The sequence below is a fragment of the Cannabis sativa genome, chromosome X (assembly GCF_029168945.1).
Source record: "Cannabis sativa cultivar Pink pepper isolate KNU-18-1 chromosome X, ASM2916894v1, whole genome shotgun sequence".
NCBI classification, from domain to species: domain Eukaryota; kingdom Viridiplantae; phylum Streptophyta; class Magnoliopsida; order Rosales; family Cannabaceae; genus Cannabis; species Cannabis sativa.
In genome coordinates this window covers 85,302,398-85,322,684 of record NC_083610.1, presented here as the reverse complement: position 1 = coordinate 85,322,684, position 20,287 = coordinate 85,302,398, and the positions used below count along the sequence as shown (strand labels likewise).

Sequence of the window (20,287 nt, the reverse complement as noted above, 5' to 3'; positions counted from 1 at the left end):
GTATACAATGATAGTTCACTTTGACACTTAACAAACCAAAGTGGACGAAAGAAGTACAGAGCAAAACAAATCTATAGATTGGAGAGTTCAACCCTAATTGTTTCAGTTTAAGGAGTTGATCGTGCCAAACTTTAAAATTCAGTTTGTTTAGCTGTAAATTACCCAAGATATATATATATATATATATATATAATTTTGCCACATTTAGTGTTATAAAGTGTATATATGTATATTATACTACAAAGATATATGTGCACATAAATCAATACTTAATGTTTTACTTTTTCGCGACATAAATAGCTCAAATTGTCAATTTCAAATTTTGGATCCAATCTAATTCACATAATAGCTCAAATTCAATCCGCAAAAGTGTATATCGATTATTTTGATTTGATTACTTTTAAATATTTTAAATATTAAATTATTTAATACCTCTTTATACCTAGATCTGGATCCTAGCCTATAAAATACCTCTTTATACCTTTGTGCAAGGGGGACGAATAATTCACTTCCTTAAACAAAACTTTCTTCTTCTCTAAGTAAGAAAAGCCAAAGGGGAAATACTATAACAAGAAGCTAAGGTTCTTAAACTTGTAAGACCCCATTGTAATACATCAAAGCCATTCGGCCAATACACTGACTCGTAGACTAGGATTAATTAACACCCGAACCATGTAAAAATCTCCATCTCCATTACTTATTTACTTATTAGTTTCTTAAGCAATTATTTAATTAGTTTCCGAACATCTCAGTAAACACATTGTTTCAGCCTTTTTGAGATCTACTTTTTATGATGAGGTAGGCTCTTTACAAGATGATATTGCTAGTTTATTGTCTAATTTTCTTAAGACATCTCTGATTTATGTTCGTCATTCGGCTAATAAAACTATACATAAGTTAGCAGTTTGTGTACACTCAAGGTGAATAATGAAATAATTTGGATGAATGATTTTGCGTCATTTGGCGAAATAGTTTAGATGAATGATTTTGCGTCATTTCTTATGATATATTAAACTCTGATTATCTTCAATAAAAGTTCAATAAAAGTTCATTGCTGAAAAATAAAAAAATAAAAAAAAAAATTAATAAAAAAACCCATCTTTTTATAATTAATGGAGTAGTGAAACCATTTGGAATGCTATGGTTATGTTTTAAAATGTTATGATATTTCTATTGAATTTGTGTATAATATAAAAGTTTTAAGTTTTATTTTTTTCTTTTGGTAGATGGAAGATATCCATTTGGTCTGATTGTAACTTTGCAACTATTAGCTATTGTCTCAAACTCAAAAGTACTAATAAGATACCCAATAAAACATGAAAAAAATGAATACAAAACAAGAATTTGAAAATATTCCCAGTAGGGAAAACAAATTTAAAAAAAGTTTAGTCTAATGCCAGTTTACACAACAAAGAGCTGTGAGTTTTTTCATTTTAATTTTCTTTTGTACTCTTCCTATCAACCCTTATCAAACTGCGATGAGCCTCATCTCATGCTTGACTTCTTGAAACCATTAGACTTTATCATCTAATTTATCATTTACAAGGGGAAGCAGTTCCATAAGGGCTCGGGGAGTACGAGGTGTTCGGGGAGTTCGGGGCGTTCCTGGTGGCTGTTGGGCAAGCATGTGCCTCACATAGCCATAGAATGTGCACCCAACAAGTGTAATTGCGCAACCAACAGCATTCAGACCTGAGATCGGGTTACGGAATATCATCCACGAAACAAGGACAGCAACTGCAACCTGAGAAAGACCTAAAAATCATTAGGATTTTAACAATGTACTTGAATGAGAATGCAGCAATGTTGTTGTTCAAGAGTTAAGAAGTATGAAAGGAAGTTCATGTATCAGTAGAAATTAAAGTTCAGCCCGATATGATATGCAAGGTTTATCTGTAAATTTGTGGATCACAGGCATTCAATCCCGTTCAAATTCCCATTATATATTTAGTGGGCAGAACACTACTTGTATAGATCCTTGACAGTATAGCACTTGGATGCAAGGATGATCCCGTAGCATTTTTAATCCATGATTCAACACTCTAGAGAAGACAAGAAAAAAAAGGCTTAAAACTTTTACCTTAAGGTTCCCGGCAACATTGAATGTGACAGCAGTTGTGGAGTGAATGACATAAAAAATGGAGAAGTTGAGACAGAATGCCAACACCCCGGAGCTGAAAATAATAACAAGTGATGAACCAAGAGCCTGCGTGGTGTGAAGCCATTCCAGAACCCCATTACCTTCAAGTAGCATTGCAGGTACAGCCAAAATCATAGTTGCATAAGGGGCCATGTAGTACACCGTATTTATGCTATAAAATATATCAATGAAAATAAAAACAAAATTAGCATGAAACCATATAATAAAACTTGCCTAATATTTGCCAAATAATGCATCATATACTCATCACTCCAAAAATTGAAGACTCAATTTCAAACTAAGCAAGTAACAAGAAAAGGAGGGTTGATAAAATAAAAATGATATACATCTTACGTGTGAAGACCTAGTCAAGGAGAAGCAATATGTTTATGTATTATGCATATATATATATATACACACATTTGTTGATGTTGAGCGTAGAGCCAATTATGGAAAAGCCTATAAAATTTTTGACTTGGATCACTCCTCATTCAGAGGTATAGTTTACACATCTTGGCTGTGATAATTTCTATCTACCTCTCATTCACAAGATATTACATCTATTGTATGATCTGAATAATATATAAAATTCAATTTTACATTATTAACACCATAATGAAAAGATCCAAGGTAAAGTTTCTGGTAAATTTATAAATTTTTGGAAAATCTGCCAGACCTGACTAAAGAAACAAGAATAAAGTACCTGTCAAACTTGTAACCATGTAAAAGAGATTCTGCCAGGATAGTCTTCGTGGAAGTAGCCAAACAGCCAAATAAGGCGGCACAAAACCCAAACATATTAAAACTAAGCTCTGTAACAGAAGTAAGAAGAATCCCTCCAACAATAGGTATTAAAGAAGCCCAAATACGCCAATCAAAGTACTTTCTCCAAACCAGCCACTGTAAAACAACTGTTGAATTCATAGCTATTAGATAAAAGGATACAAATACTTGATTAGAAAAGCATTGAAAACAAGAGAGAGAGAGAGAGAGAGAGAGAGAGAGAGAGAGAGAGAGAGAGAGAGAGAGAGAGCATATAGCTATAAGGTTTTGTCATCCACATTTGAAGCTGACCTGTAGTTGCAGGAGTAAATGACTTTATTGTTTGCATAAAAGAAACTGGTATGTATCGTAAGCTGACATTCCCCAACACTATGTTAATGCAGAACACAAATGACATTGGAAATATCCTTCTCCAGCGATCTTCGGGCTCAACCGTTATCAATGGTTTAAGCTTCAATACTTTAATAACCAGGAAAGCTCCAATTGAAGAGCAAATGAAATGAATACAGGATACGGTAAGAGGAAACTTAAAATCAAGTTTCTGCAAAGGTAAAAAGACAAAATTAGAGCTAATGTTCAATAGAAAACTTAATATGATGAAAGTGATCCAAGTTCTATGTGATCTCAACACCAACAAGTGATGATTACATAAAATAAATAAACAAATGAATATGACGGAAGAAATCAATTGGCGATTTGAGGAAGATTCTCTTTTAATTTAGAGCACCATGGTAACATCTTTGGAGAACAATTTCTTTCTTTCTATCATAAATATTTTCTTATCAATCAACCATTCCCAGGTCCCAGCCAAATCAAGTTTACCAATCATCATCACTTTCTTTAGCCAAACCAGGACCTCACCCCTAAATGCCATGGAATTCATAAGTGACTCTCATACATTAAAGTTAGATCCCATGCAAAGGAACTTTATTGGCTAATCCAGCAATAAAATAATCCTACAGTTTCCCTTCATATAAAACAAATTTTGGGACAAAAAGAATTTCTATTAAGGTTAAAACCCATTTATAAAGATTAAACTTGATCAAAGAGGATACAAACCCAATCAATTACAGACTTTGTGTACCTCCCTTTACAAGTTTTAGCTAAACCCAGTTAAAGATGGACACAAATAATTTTAACATGGTCAATACAAATTCAAATCGACCAGAATTAAGTAATGAATACATTCCCTGTTGAAGGTAAGAGAGAAAAAGTAGCAGTTTTGTTTGATCAATGATATAGAAAAAAAAAAAGTAAACTTTAATTAAATCGAAATTCGTAGTTTAGGAGAACATTAATCGTGAGCAAAAGTTAAGAACAATTACTGAAGAGGGGCCACACTTAGTACAGAGTATCAGAAAAACCATTACACATCGAGATAAAATAATTCCATTTATAAAAGAAAGGAATAATAAACAAAAATATCAATTGTGCAAAAGTCCATAGGAATGGAGAAAGAGTATGACCTGGAAGATCCACTTGTTCATTACAATCACTGTGACATTGAAACTCCACCATTGAAGAATTGCCAAAAGAGATCTAATCACGCTCCACTGGCACAGAAGAGACTCTTCCATTTCTCTCCACCTCTGCTCAGACTCAGATCACTCAATAGGAAGAACCCAATCCCCCAAATTTCAATCTAACCCAACTCCGATTCAGGGGAAAAAAAATCAAAAACCCTTTTCCCAGAAAGGAAAAGAAGGGGGGAAAATACTGTAAAACGAGCTTGAGAGAGAGAGAGAGAGGCAAAGGTGATAAAGAATAAAACACAGAGCGAGAACCTCCTTAGACCCCTAAAAAGGCAAAATTTCGAAGCTGTGAGTGAAAACGAAGAAAGGCAGCTTGCCACTACCGTGGGATCTACCTCTGGTTATGTAATAACAGGATTCTTCTTACAAAAACGTTTTCTCTCTCTCTCTAGAACGCTTCCTCTCCCTCTCATGCCATGGCCATTAGAACCAAAAACAACTCTTAGAACAAAATTAGTGATGAAAGGTTTAAATTGTGTAGGCCCAAGTATTGGACTGCTGATCCCACATCGGAGACCGTCCAGCGTTTTTGGGGGTCTAGAGATTCAGAAAATTAGAGCCGTTGATTGTGTTTAAAGGAAAAAAGAGAGTTTTGGCGTTGACCTGAATTTTGTACGCTTAAGGATTATTTTATCTTTTTTATTTTTTTTAAAAAAGAAAAAGATAGATATGTTCGGTATTTTTTTCGGAAGGAAGATTTGTTGTTAGGTATTTGAGTACTAACCCAACCCTTTTACATTTTTGGGTTTGACTATTACATTTACATGCCTTGTGCACCGCTTATGTATATACCTTCTACTTTTAAAATCAATAATAATAATAAAAAAAAAGGACTAGCTTCATTGAACTTCTACTTACATGTATTAAATTGTATTCTCGGATTTTTTTTAGAATTTTTCATTGATTTTTGGATTTAAAAATATCTATCTAAATTTAATTGTTAACTATCACATTAGATTATCCACATGACACAATATACATATAACACAATTTTGTTAGTCCATGTTGATACAGAAAACTAGCAAATACTCACTCGTTAGATTGGCGAGATGACATATAAGTTAAAGTAAGTAGTGAGAGACACACACAAGATTTGTAGTAGTTTATTCTTCGTGTTTAACTCCTGATTGCAAATAAATACCTAAGTTTAGTTTTTGGTAGTAATAATATCTAAGTTATAATTCTGAAAATTTTGTAAGTACCTGACAGTTAATTGTTAAGTAAATTGCTACGTAGCAATCCCTGATTGGTCGAGGTCATTAATTTTTTTTTTAAAAAAAAATTAGTTTAAATATACCAATAAGAAAATGACACATGAATAATGACTTGAAATTTAACGACCGGATACCTACAGAAGTTCTAGATATATAACTTAGGTATTATTACTGTCAAAAATTAAACTTAAGTATTTATTGCAACCGAGAGTTAAATTTAAGTATTTATGCTGTAAATTACTCTTAAAATAATAATAAAATAACAAAAAAATATGAAAAAATTATTTTGGGCTAATATTGACCATTGACGATGATCTAATGGCTAAAATTGACTTTAGATGATAATTGTCAATTTTTAGAGCTCGAATAGTGTCTGTTCGATCGTTTTGGGGTAATCTACGAAAAAATCGCACTTAACTTAAGGAAGAAATTTTGATTTGAAATATTCAAAATTGTGATATTAGTTTGAGTCATGTCTTGAAAGCGCTTGAAAAGATCTTTCAAACACAATTAGAATCGCATCAATAGGATCAATATTGAGTGAGTAATGGTTGTTTTACTGAAGGCAGTTCAGTAACTGGCGCCTAGGTTGACATCCAGCGCCCAAGTTGACATTCTGACGTCAACATGGATGTTGTATGAGTGGGAAAATGTGTCGGACTTGTATTTTTTGATGCCTATGGGATATATTAAGATTACTTAGTCAATTTCTTAATTCTGGTGAAGTTGTTCGCTAGTTTGTGGAGATGTCACTTTTTTGCAAAATCGGATAGACTCGAAACTTCTCGATTTGCAACTAATTTGCCTATATTCTACATTTATGAAAAGGTGAAATATCAAAGTGGGTATTTGACTTATCACAAGTTGTATCTCTTGTTTACTACAAAAAAATATTCAGATGCTCGAGACGGAACCGAATCAAATAAGCAAATGCTAGCGCACCAGACTTCCTCAAATGTCGTGGTACGGAGCACGGAGGCCAAGAAGGGCAAGGATATGCTCCAGTATTACCTGGATCAGTCACTTCCTAAAGTGAGCGATCAACTGACTAGGGCGGACAATGAGTTGTCCCTAGAACTGGTGATGGGCGGAGTCTTGAAAGAGGCTGCTCGGGTAAGTGTTTTCTTCTTTACTTTTGTTATGCCTTTTTACCAGTTTAGGTTTTAACTTTTTCCGTGGAGGTCAACCTAAAGATGGCTTACGCTTATTCTCGAGCCAAATCCACAGAGGCAACCACTTCTACAGTTCTAATCGACCAGAACACCGAAGCCCCTGTCGCCCAGAACGTCGGCCTCTGGCCCCCACAAACCAAGCTAGCTAATCCGTACAAGGAGCCTGAGACCCCTGCCGTTTAAAATATTTTTCCTCTTTTTTTTTATATATATTTGTTCGGCCCATGGGCTTTTATTCGAGACAAAAATGACCGACCAAGCGGTTTTTAGACTTGGGTTATATTTTTTTCATATTGAGACAACTAGCTGATCGAGCAGCCTTTTATCCCGGATTTACCGTGCTTTGTTATTTTTTTCAATGAATACTTCCCTTGTTTTGATAGTTACTTGTGCAAACTGTTATGTGTTTTTTTAGCTTGTTATTTACTTTTACCAATGCTTTGTACGGATATATATTTAGGGTTTTCTATATTAGAACACTTTTAGAAATATGATTAGATCTGTGATATATATATTTCTCTAGTGTTTTATAAATCCTAACAATTCATTTGCCAATTGCTTATGTTGAAACAAACACAAAAAGTGTGGCAAATAGAATTAATATAGATTGCAAAGATTATTCACCTCTTTGTGATACTATTGATTGTATTAAGTTTTACTTTATTATTTTTTCCTAATGCTTCTCTTTATTATATAAATAAGAATATAAATGATATGGCACATAATTTATCTAAGAATATTGTAGGGTTGATAAAGGGAGAATCTGCAATGATAATATTTCAGAAATGTAATGTAATTATAAGAGAACTTGTTTGTGATCTAATGAAGTTACAACTTTCTTTAAAAAAAAATGAGTAATTATTAACATTAAACATAGTAATAGTATAACATTAAAATACAAATCTTATTCATTCTAAAATTTATATTAAATTGGTCAGTAGTCAGATCCCTAAAATTGAAAATAAAATTGAAATTTATATAATATATATATTGGTTGCATGTAAATATTAAAAGTTTCCTTAAATGAAACGTAAAGGTGTGCAACTAAAAGGTCTGTGTAAGAGGATTGCAAGTTTGATTTTGATTTTGATTTTGATTTTGATTTTGAAAACCTTCCGTGACTACTGACCAAGGAAAGCTATATATACTTGCACTTTTGTTGTACCATTTTTATTTTACATAAATATATATATTATTTTGATTAATTATAAAATATGTGCAAAATATCTCATTACTGTTTTTTAATATATTTTTATATACAATTAGAAACTTTTTTTTTTTTTTCATTTTTTATAATATATATGGTAATAATTAAACATAAATGTACTTACCATAAATACATATTTTGAATATAAATGTAGGGATATGATTTTGTCTCGTGATGTACTTTCACGAAATGTATTCCGTGGTACATTAGATGGGTCTCAGAGTACATTAAATGAGTATCAGGATACGTTTTTACTTTTTAACCCTAATTACCCCTAGATCAATCTCAGCCATCAGATTAAATAATTCCCTCATCTGACGACTGTCGTACATCACGAATTACAATCCATGATGGTACAATAACAGAACAAAATCATACCAGTATCTCTTTGTTTACATTTATGCAGCTATTAAATATTTATGCGCATGCGGACCCCTCTTCTCATTGGTGGAAGGAAGACTTATATACAATGTGTTTTCTATAAAGAAAATCATTTAATTGATAGTAGATTTAACATTTTGGAAACCTACTCATTTTCAACTAAATATATATATATTTATGAATGATATACATGTATGATTTTCCATTAATATTAGGTATTTTTTTTTTTAATTTACTGTATATTTCCAATTGAGAAGCAGGAAGGTTCATTCCTTTTTTATTGAAGACCAAGATACAAAACTAATTAATTAATTCACGCCATATAAAATGAAACTGATCTGTCAATGTTTGTCATATTCTACTTAATTACTTTTTATTCACATTTCATATTTTATAACATGAAATACTATACATAGCACCTACAGACTGATGTAATTTATTTGTTTGTTTGTTTAATATAATAATGTCATTATTATTAGTTGATCAAAGCTCTTGAAAGGTATACTGTGTACTATATATATTAGTTATGGTATTTACCCTATTAATTACCATGAGAGGTCCATGACATAATTATACAATAATAGATATTGTTTTTTTTTTTTTTTATGAATAAGATCAATTGTATTGCTGAACTAAACATTTACAAACACCAATTGTTTTTCACTTTGTATCATACTATACATATATAGTCCTCATACTATGTCCCCCCACATTAATTACAATTCATTACAATTTCAGCAACCAAGTCTTATCCCCAATTGACATTTTGCTAAGAAGTGCTCCCATTAGTCTAGTCAAAGCATCTTGTTGTATCTTCTTGATTGTGCGCTTTATTTGCCAAACTTTTTGGTTCCATAGTGCTTCATTCCTCACCTGCCACAAGTTATAAACCACCGAAGCAATGATGGTTAATAAGATACTCTTCCTTGCCTTGCTAATCTTAGCTTTAGAGATTTTCCCAAGAAGCTCAAGAATGTTCTCAGTTTGTACTTTCCATTCTAACCATTCTTTGATTCTTTTCAAGCATTTCTTACTATAAGAACATGCAAAAAATAAGTGATTAATGTCTTCATCTTCAACTCCACAGATCAAACAATGAGGATCCACACTTGGTTCATACATTCGAATTCGGTCTTTGGTCCTAAGCCTTTGCCACATAACAAGTCACATAATGAACCTATGTTTAGGAGTAATTAATCTATCCCAAACAAACTTTGGCCATTCTTTTTTCTCTTGAACATCAAATAGAATAGTGTGTCCCGCTTGAATACTGTATTTTTGACCCACAAACACCGCTTGGCTTATCTTTTCCTTGAACAGATTTTTGACAGCCACCAAAGTCTTCCAATACCAGCTGCAATCTGTGTGGGATGTGTGTAATCCCACCAATTGTAATTTCCCAAATATACAGAGTTGATCCACTTAACAAACAAGTTGTCCTTTTTCTTAGCGATTGCCCATACATACTTTCCCATAGCCGCGACATTCCACTTTTGTATATTCCTGAATCCCAAGTCACCATTTGATTTCGGCCTACAGATTGCATCCCATGCTATAAGTCCTGCATTTGTGTTTACTGCATCTCCCATCCATAGAAAGGCTCTATAGATTGCTTCCACTTTTCGGAGCAATCTCTTTGGTAAGATCATAATTTGTGCCCAATAAGAGTGTATTGTTAACAGTACAGAGTTTATCAAGGTTACTCTGGCCATATAAGATAAATTTCGAGTGCTCCGAACCTTGATTCTATAATAGATATTGCTAGTGCTGTCAATATTTGGAACCCATATACCTTTTCATTTATTATGACTAAGTAAAAAAATTATAAATTATTATTCTTATTATGTTATGATGAAAAAGTCCGTAATTAAAAGTATTAGTCATAAAAATTACAATTTGTTGTCACTAAATATATTTTTAGTCACAATAATTATTGTAAATGAAATTAAATTAGTGACAACTTATATCGAAATATTATGTTTTAGTCATAAATAATTTTTTATTATGATAAAAAGTCATATTTAGTAACAAAAATTTATGTTATGATTAAAAAATTGTCACTAAAAGTGAATTTTTTTAGTGTATTAATGGTGGCTATATATATAAATATATATACACGTATATACATGAGGCTAGGGGTGTTGGACCACATCCAATGTTCTTAAGCATATCTAGTTCCGATCCAATTATATATTGGATGTTAGATTTTACCATCCGATAGTCATCTAATCGATCTAACATTCAATGGATCGGTGGTATCCATTATATGTACTGGGAAATTTACATGGTATACTAACTTTTATCATTTTTTTTTACAAAAATACTGTCAGGCGGTATTTTTTACTTTTTTTACTGTGTATTTTTATAAGTTTCATACTGCAGTATACTGTGTTTATTTTTTAGTTATTTTTTTGTTTGTTTTAGTGTTGTTTTACGGTTATTTTCTATAATTTATTTTTTTTAACGTCGATTTCACTGTTCTTGCTTCATCTTGCTGAAATTAATGATTGTTTTCTGGGTGTTCTCGTGGTACTGTGGTGGTTCTATCTGTGGGTGTGGAAGATGGATGCTGTAAAATACATTATTTCTTCTTCATTCTTTATGGTTATTTTGTGCTTATTTTCTGATTTAATTTAGTTCTCCTAAAAATATATTTGACGAGTTCACTAGAAATTTTTTTTTGAGGTGTGTGGTTCTTTTACATATTAAGTGGTTATATGTGCTTATCGTTTTACATTTGTTGTTGTGTTGTTTTAGTAGTTTTTTTGTTCTGATTTTTTTTATAAGATTGGGCTTGCAAATATAACTCCTATTGGATTGGGTATTGAGGCTATGCAGAACATTTTTTAGTTTTTTTAAGCATGTTTTCCTTTCTTTTGTTTGAATTATTTTAGTGTTATTTTACAGTTGTTTTGCCATGATTATTTATTTGACGTCGATTTCACTTTTTTTTTCTCAATCTCATCGAAATTAATGGTTGTTTTTTGATTGTTTTGGTGTTTCTGTGGTGGTTCTGTCCGTGGGTGTGGAAGATGGAGGCCTTAATTTTTTTTTTTGGTGTTTACAGTATAAAAGAAAAAAAATTGGCCAAGACAGTATAAAAGTAATTTCTGCCGTATGACAATATTTTTGTAAAGATTGGGCCAAAAGTTAATATTTTATAAGTTTCCCTATGTATTCCATGTATATCTATTGATTTAATTTGAGCTTATCTAATATTTTAAACTTAGTACTTTTTGGATCAGATCAAATTCATCTAATATTTTAGATCAAATATGTATTATCTAATAAAAAAATTAATATTAATTTTAATAAGTACATATTTGCTTTATCTTTATAATAGTATAAAATTTAATTACTCAATTAAATTAAATAAAAATATTAATTAGTTCGATTAGATGTTAAATGTATTGAATTTTTAGACACTCCATCCAACATTCAATGCGATCTAATTGGATATTCAAAAATAACATCCAATCAAAAATCTGCTAATTGAATATATCCAATATTTAGTGATCGTTGTAATTGGATAAATTTATGTATACCCTTATACGAGGCTGAGAGATGAGGGCGTGGAGGTTCCTAATAACTTAACTTGAAAAATTAGGTATTAATACAAAGTACTGTTAATAAGAAAATTAAAGTAAAGCAAAAGATAAAAAAAAAAATAACAATGACAAAAGAAAAAGTAAGAAAAGGCAAAGGCAAAGGTGATTATTACTTTAAATTCAGACAGAAAAAGAAGATTAACTATTCTTCTCTGTAGCATATATATATGCATGGGAAAGAAAGCATCTTTTATTTAAAGTAGTCGATCGATCGATCATGGTGCATATCCAAATCAAACCCCCTTATCTCCTTGTCCCACGAACGTACGTACGTACTACTTTCTTTATTATTAATTAGTAAAGAAACGTTTAAAAGTATTATTAGTGTCTAGTATTTTTCTCAATGTCATAGTGTTATTGGTATAATTAACTATCAGATCTTAATTAATTTAAAATGATAATTTTTAAAAAATATCGTTAACTAATCGTAAAATGTCACTTATAAAAAGTGTTAGACACTACTATACCCAATTACCATTCTTCTTTAACTTGAATCCTAAGCAATACTCCTTTGATGTTTGAACCCAAAAAAGGTTCATGCTAAAAAAAAGTATAATGGGCGACCACTGACCACAATAATATATTAATTAACTGTATCTGCAATACTAAGACCAGCCAAAACATACATGAATGCTTAAGTCACAATTGAAAAATAAATACTCTATAATTTTTCTATACAATCCACAAATCGGACACATCTCATCTAAGCAAATATTGTATTTATACTTAGTATATAGACAGTCTATTCCTAACCTTCCCAAGTTCATTATGTTTTTTCTTGAGTCCTTCATAGAACAAAGTCCAACAGCTAGCTTCTCCATAAATATTTTTGAGATGTGTTAATTTTAAAATTAGAATACTTTATATATAATTCATAATTTACCCTACAAAAATATTTATTTACACTAGGAAAATACTCCGAGAAGTGAATGCTACTACAATAATTATTGGTGTCAAAAATTAATTGCCTGTAACAAATAAGTGATTTTCAGCGCTTATTGTAACGTTATTTATAAAATAGCTACTAAAATGATATGTAATAGACTTCGCATTATCCTGACGCATCTTATAGCACAAAATTAAGGGAGTTTTGTCTATAGAAGGTTTATTCCTCACAATGTTATAATTTTCCAAGATTTGCAAGAAAAAATGCACATCTCTCGTACATGGTTAAAATGGATTTAACAAAAGCTTTTGACACAATCAAATGGTATTTCATAGAAGAAATGATGATGGCGCTTGAATTTTTTCAGTCTTGTTTGTAAAGTTAATTATGACTTGTGTTTTTACTCTTAAGTTTTCTCTACATGATTTTTTTCATCCAAGAGGGAATTGAGACTTAAATATTAAAAATGAGTGTCATGAGATTATTGTAATTGTAAAATATATCATACACCTCAACCAACTAAATTATAAATATTTATTGTTTATAATACATGTACATTTCATTTTACTTAAAAGAAAAGCTAATGAAACTTTTTATTTTTTATTTTGGGCCTTGAGCACGGGTCTAACTTGCCTATTTTTAAGGCTGGTCCTGCCACCACTATATGACGTGGTAGTATCATGTCCCCTGCAAATCCAAATCAACAGTTGTCATTTACTATATACTAATGTCTAGTATATTTTAGACGTGTTACTTTGTGTTACTTTACCGTTTATTTGCTATATTCTTTAAAATTAATTACATAAATTTATATAAGATTTAATATTTTATTATACTAATTATAATATTAATAGTATTTTTCTTATGAGAAATGTTAAAAATTACTAGTGGTATTTAGTATTTTCTTAAATTTCAATATCACTATTGGTCATTAAATATTGAATCTTATATAATTTAATGTAACATAACCTTAAAGTATCGTTACTAAAATGTTGTTTCTCTTACTATACTGTTTATATTTATTAAAAAGTAGAGATTACTTCGTTGCCAAGAAGCCGAGAGCATTATAATTACCATATCACCCATAATTACGAGTAACAAATTAAACCAGAACTCAAACTCGTAATTAGCTACGAAACTATAAGGGTATATTTGAAATTAAAAAGGAAAAAGAAAAAAGTCCAAACTTTTCTTAACTTCATGTGCCGCCCCACCTTTATAAATATTATTATTATTTTCTTTTCTTTTCTTTTCTTTTAATATTATTATATCTTGATAATTTTCTTTTCCTTTTTATCGCCTATTAATACACTTGAGTTGCATTGTTCACCTTCCCTCTCTTTTCCTCACACAATACAACTCTCTATCTAAGATCAAACATAATTAATAATAGAATTTTTGGAGGCTAGAAATTAATATGGAGCCAAAAGAGTCTAGCCACGTGGTCATGTCATGCAACTCGGTGAGTGGGCGTGACCTAACGACATCATCGTCGTTGAGGTTCGCGACCCACCGTGGAGATCATCATCATCATCAAATGATGATGATGATGAAACGAAGCCCGTCGGAGTTAGATTTTGAAGAGTTCATAAAGAAGAGCTTGCGTCCCGAAGATACTCACAACAAGCCTACCGCCGACACTTTTAGCTTTGGTTTCAAAAACATGGTTAGCTATAGATACACCTCTTCTTCTTTATTATGTCTTGCTTATATAGTTTATATATATATAATAGCAAACTAAAAATATGGAACATTGCCATCTACGTAAAAATTGTTTAAAAGTAGTAGTACTAATTATAATTTTCTTTTCTACAAATAGTACCAATTATAAAGTTGATCATGGTAGTATATGTATGCATATAGCTATATTTGGCTGAGTTTTTACCTTCTGCTTTTAGTTTCTTTAGCACGTCACATCGGGTGGATTTTACGGGTTTTAGGTTCGGGTTTTGGGTTTCGGGTGTGTGGGAATACTATTACCGAAACCGCCCATTGTGGAGTGCGGGTTTTTGGATAGGGGTGGGCTGGGCTCGAGTTGGGACGAGTTCGGGTGGGTGAGGCCCGGGTTTCAAGTTGGGCTGGACCATAAAAAATGGGTTTTATTTTTTTTTTTAAATATGTACATTTTTTTCATATGTATTGGTTTAATTCTATCAATTTAATATCCATTTATACATAATTTTGATTCAAAATCTCTATTTCATACTTATATATTTCACATAATAATATGTTAAAGATTTTTAAATTCCATATAAGAGTAAGTAGTATTATATATAATGTGTATATATATATATATGAGTTTTTTTTTTTTAAATTGTAGTACGTTTACGTTCTAGTAATTATATTAGGTAGGTTTTCCTTTTTGTTTTTGTTTTTTTGGGCTGGGCTGATGTATATTATTAGGAAAACTTATTTGAGATTTTTACACCTGAAATTTCATTTTTTTTTTCATTGTGGAGTAGAATTTTTTTAAAAAATATTGTGTATTTTTACTATTGTTCCACTGTTAGATTTAATTATTTTGTTTTGTTTTGTTATTTTACGATTATTTTATAAAAATACAGTATTTTTTAAAAAAATTCCATAATAGTATATTTGTAAAAGTTAACCCAAATTCCAATATTTTTATAAATTTTCCAACTTATTTATTTATTTAATTTTTAGAGAAAATTACATTGTATACCCATTTCACTTTACTTGTTTTCATTTTTACCTCCATTTTCATATTTTTTTACATATACCCACTTTTATGGATGATGTCTCCACTTTTATAAATTATATGCTAGACTTAAGTAGAGAGTGAGGGTATATTAGGCAATCCACTCAAAAAAGTTGGTATATTTAATAAAAAAAATAATACGAGGGTATTTTTGAGTAATGGATACAAAAAAGAGTTATTTTTCAACTTATCCCTAATTTTTAGGGATAATTTCACAAATGCACAAAAACAACAAAAATACGGTTTCACGGAATTTTAAACATTTTTATGATTTTTTTTTATTTTATTTACATAAAATACGGTCTTTTTATGTTGAAATTTTGTTCATTTGTTGTTAATTTTTTGTTATCTGTATGATATTTTTTGTTGTTATTTTGATGTTATTTTCATGTTACTTTTATGTTGTTTTCTTATTGATTTTATGTTGTTTTCGTGTTATTTTTTAGAAAACCGTAAAAATATAAAAAAACATTCTTTGAACGTAAAAATGTAAATATTTTACAAAAAATAGTGTCTTATGTAATTATTCCTAATTTTTAATTATGTGGGCCAATTTTTGGTGGGTCTGGTTTACAACTGGGTTTCAAAATGTTAAATTTCTTAAACTGAACTTGGCCGAGTATGATACCGGGTTACACCCAAACTGGCCTGGTATGATATCTTTACACTAGATTTCACCCATTATTTTTTGAAACCATTGAGTTTTTTAGGTTTGGATTGGTCGAGTTTGTCGAGTAAGTGAATTTTCGGGTGCAAATATTCAGCCTTACTTTTAGAAACTCCTCTTGAGAAAATTACTGCCAAAACTAACTTCTCTTAAAAGAGTTTAGAGCTAAAAGCTCTTCATTAAATATATATATATATATATATATATAAATCTCCTTCTCAAAAAACAATATTATTTACTACATAATTATTATGTTATTATTAATTAACAAGTTGGTTTGCCAATGTGATATTTTATTAGATTTTTTTTTTCATATATTTATTAGGGATTTCAAATGGCATGTACGTAGCCAAGTTAGCTTATAGGAATTTATAGATTTTTTTATCTTTTTTATGTAAGGTTAATCTTGAAATACATTATATATAATATTAAGGCGGGCTAAATTCAAGCTTAAAGCCCACCTAATTTAATAATATTAATAGTTGCCAATTTAATAATTAATTTTACAGCTAAAGTTGGTGTGAGATCAACATGAGACATCTAATTAAATTCATTTTGAAACGAATTATTGGTTATTAGATTTATATCATAAATAAATAAAGATTTATTTAAATGTGAATGGTGATGGATGTACAGGATGTAATGCCAAATAGCAGCAGTAGTGGAGTAAGTACAGCAGATCACTCAATTTTCTACTCTCAAAATGGGACTCCCACTACAAATCCCAGCATCTCAGCCACCATCGATTCCCAGTCATCAATTTGTGGTATACACATATATATAATTATATCATCAAAATATCACATATATCTATCTTGTTTAAAAAAAAATCACATATATCTATCATATCATAATTCGTACAATACTATGGGTCCCTTTAGTATACTATTTCGAAAAATTAAAAATTATTTTCTGAAAAAGTTGTACTAGAAAGATGTTCACTTATTAAAAAATTTATAGAGAAACTACAATTAAAATTAAAAATTAAAGTTCGTAGAACCTAACTTTTAGAGCATTTTTATTGGAGATGCAAATACGTTATACAAATGTAAAACAATTCAATTTGTTAAAAGTCTATTCCAATAGTATGTTAAATTAAAATGCAAATATCTCACGTAAGAGCATCTCTAATATGCAGATAAGTGATACTAATGCAAAATATAATTTATTTTATTAAAATTTTATTCTAATAGTATGCTAAATTATAATGGAAAAATCTCACATAATCAAAAGTGATCTAAATTTACACCTAGAACGAATTCTTTTTTAAAAAATACTATGTTTTTTCAGTACTTTTTTTTTATTGTGTACTATATTAAGTTTTTTTTGTTGTTTTTAATTGTTCTGTTTTGTGTTTTACGGTTGTTTTATAAAAATACAGTAATTTTGTAAAAGTTAATTTAAATTACAGTATTTTTATGGTAAAGTGAAAGCAATTACAAAATAATTAAGAGTGGTAATAACTAATAACTAATTTGATTATACTATTATTAGTGATTCTTGTATGGATGAAATTAAGATTTGAATTGAGAGAATTTCAGTTGGGAGGCGAAGCATTAATAAGGGAATCAAAGAAGATGATGATGAGCAAGCAATAGGAGGAGGAGGAGGAGGCACAAGTGGTTCCTCTCATGAACAATCAGATGATGATGATATTGACATTGAAGCTGGTCCATGTGAACAGAGCACAGACGCCATTATTATTAATCATGACGTTAAACGTATTAGGAGGTCTTTTTCTCCATCCTTTTTATTTATATAAAATATAATATTAACTAATCTTATTATAACTAACCATTAAGTTTTATATATATATATATATATATAGGATGGTGTCGAATCGGGAGTCTGCTCGGCGATCAAGAAGAAGAAAACAGGCTCATTTGGCAGATCTTGAAATACAGGTTAAAGTTATTAATTATTATGATGATACTAATCTTAATTAATTAATTAAACTTAATTAATAGTAATTTATATAAATGATTCAGGTTGAGCAATTGAGAGGAGAAAATTCATGTTTGTACAAACAACTTACTAATGCTTCTCAACAATACCGAGAAGCTGATACAGATAACAGAGTCCTTAAATCTGATGTGGAAGCAATGAGAGCCAGGGTACATATATATATACATACATAACTACTTTATAATTAATTTCATATTTCATATTTCATTTCTTAATTAATTTAATTATATTATATTATACAGGTGAAGTTAGCAGAAGACATGGTTGCTCGTGGATCATTAACATCAAGCTTAAATCAATTGATTCAAACCCATCTAAACACTAGTACTACTACTGCTACTACAACACATTTCAATAATAATAGTAATAATGTGTCACCAACAATCACACTAGTCCAAGCACCACCAATGATGAATAGTGACTCTGTTAGCTGTGTCTCTGAAATTTGGCCTTAATTTATTAATATGCTATTTTCTTACATATATGTGTGTTTTGTATTGTAATTTCTATAATTATGTAACCTCTGATCTTCTTAAAGATTCTATTCTATTCTAATTAGCAAGTACTTTTAATTTTATAACAAAAACATTTTGGGGTTTGGCCATATGATTCATCATCAGATCTACACTATACCACCTTGGTGGTCACCTTTTCTTGATACAAGTTTAGATATTTTGTATTTAACAATCAATATTAATAATTAATTAAGTATAGGAAGTAGGTAAATCGTGATTGGATACCCCAATTAAATTAGTACCAAAACCGCGTCTTATATTTATATAATTGGCCCTTGATGATGAGATGATACGATCTGTATTTAGTTAGTATGATCTTACTAGTTTTATATATATATTTATAAATATGTTGCTGACTTGGTGTCACACACATATATATATATAACTAAATTATTAGTGAAATAAGTCGTCTCTATCTAATATCGTTGGAAATGAAAATATAAAATGAGAGACCTAGGCTAACAGCAAAGGAGTGTGTGCATTAATATTTTTTAATTAAGCATCATGAAATTATTCTCAGCTCAGGGAAAGGAGGAGATAGATTAAAGTACCATCTTGATTTATATAGAAGTAGAACACCAAGTCAAAAAAAAACCCTTTTTTCAGAAACCAACTCAAATTTTTGATTATTTTTCTTCAAAAAATTAGTCCAATAAATTTTAGTTGTAGAAAGTTTGAAGAAATGAAAGAATTTATGCTGAGGTGTATTCAGTTATAGTGTGGTCCTTGAAAAGACAAGTGTCATCAATCTATTGCTATTTTAGAATTAGGGTTTCTCATAAAGATTGTACAATTAGAGTGAAATTATGATTTAATCATTGTGTAAGAATATTCTCGTTTTTGTTATGGCAATTACTAGCTGTATGTTTGAGCATTTTTTTGCTTTGCTATTATGTTTGCTACTTATATAAATGCATGGATTCCCTCAGCTACAATTGAGCTAAGATTTATCAAAATCTTTCTTTTTAAAATTTGACTTGGTATTAGAGCAAAACATTACCATGTCGACTGACTCCCAAAATCTTGGAGATAATACCCCAATCCAACCTGCAGCCTCAGCTGCAGCATCCACAGTCTTAGGTGCTAGCTCTACCAGCTCTCAGCTTCACAACCGAGTTTCTCACCATTTCACCACTCTAAATTAGCCATTCTTTTTTAAACTAGACAGACACAACTACAGTTCGTGAAAAACTATAGTCTCCACCACAATTAGAGGCCATCGATTAGATGGATATCTCAATGAAACTAACAAATGCCCATCTGAGTTTGTTGATGCAGGTACTATCATGGAAAGCATAGATGGTGAAGTATCTCAAGTATCAACCATGTCTATGAAAACTAGATCATAAATGACCAATTACTGTGTGTACAATTCTATGACAGAAACCATAGCCACAGAGGTTATGATAGTTATCACTATTGCAGGCCTATGGCAAGCTCTAGAACAAATTTATGGTGCACACTCCAAATCTAAAATAGATGAGACAATAACCATGAT

The 20,287-nt window shown here is 30.4% G+C and overlaps 3 protein-coding genes across 3 annotated transcripts; 1 reads left to right on the top strand and 2 right to left on the bottom strand.

Moving 5' to 3' along the window:
• Positions 1-1,274: 1,274 nt before the first annotated feature.
• Positions 1,275-5,140, bottom strand: LOC115702314 (UDP-galactose transporter 1). The gene is made up of 5 exons (XM_030629759.2): positions 4,390-5,140; positions 3,215-3,464; positions 2,844-3,051; positions 2,081-2,312; positions 1,275-1,744 (listed from the first exon to the last, which is right to left on the bottom strand). Exons 1-5 carry the CDS (start codon positions 4,498-4,500, stop codon positions 1,514-1,516), a joined length of 1,032 nt encoding a protein of 343 aa, XP_030485619.1. The 5' UTR covers positions 4,501-5,140; the 3' UTR covers positions 1,275-1,513.
• Positions 5,141-9,155: 4,015 nt separating this feature from the next.
• LOC133032420 (uncharacterized) lies at positions 9,156-9,551 on the bottom strand. Its single transcript, XM_061106355.1, has one exon. The coding sequence runs from the start codon at positions 9,549-9,551 to the stop codon at positions 9,156-9,158; it is 396 nt and encodes a 131-aa protein (XP_060962338.1).
• Positions 9,552-14,225: 4,674 nt separating this feature from the next.
• LOC115702313 (basic leucine zipper 9) lies at positions 14,226-18,878 on the top strand. The gene is made up of 6 exons (XM_030629758.2): positions 14,226-14,589; positions 16,946-17,075; positions 17,851-18,040; positions 18,138-18,213; positions 18,298-18,423; positions 18,517-18,878. Exons 1-6 carry the CDS (start codon positions 14,341-14,343, stop codon positions 18,727-18,729), a joined length of 984 nt encoding a protein of 327 aa, XP_030485618.2. The 5' UTR covers positions 14,226-14,340; the 3' UTR covers positions 18,730-18,878.
• Positions 18,879-20,287: the final 1,409 nt, after the last annotated feature.

Excerpts from the sequence above, each read along its gene's own strand:
- LOC115702314 (XM_030629759.2), bottom strand. The coding sequence starts at position 4,500 with ATGGAAGAGTCTCTTCTGTGCCAGTGGAGCGTGATTAGATCTCTTTTG. Across the intron at positions 2,313-2,843 it reads CATGGTTACAAGTTTGACAG|CATAAATACGGTGTACTACA; the intron begins GTACTTTATTCT and ends TATATTTTATAG. Across the intron at positions 1,745-2,080 it reads ATGTTGCCGGGAACCTTAAG|GTTGCAGTTGCTGTCCTTGT; the intron begins GTAAAAGTTTTA and ends GGTCTTTCTCAG.
- LOC133032420 (XM_061106355.1), bottom strand. The coding sequence starts at position 9,551 with ATGTATGAACCAAGTGTGGATCCTCATTGTTTGATCTGTGGAGTTGAA.
- LOC115702313 (XM_030629758.2), top strand. The coding sequence starts at position 14,341 with ATGGAGCCAAAAGAGTCTAGCCACGTGGTCATGTCATGCAACTCGGTG. Across the intron at positions 17,076-17,850 it reads TTCCCAGTCATCAATTTGTG|TTGGGAGGCGAAGCATTAAT; the intron begins GTATACACATAT and ends AGAGAATTTCAG. Across the intron at positions 18,041-18,137 it reads GACGTTAAACGTATTAGGAG|GATGGTGTCGAATCGGGAGT; the intron begins GTCTTTTTCTCC and ends ATATATATATAG.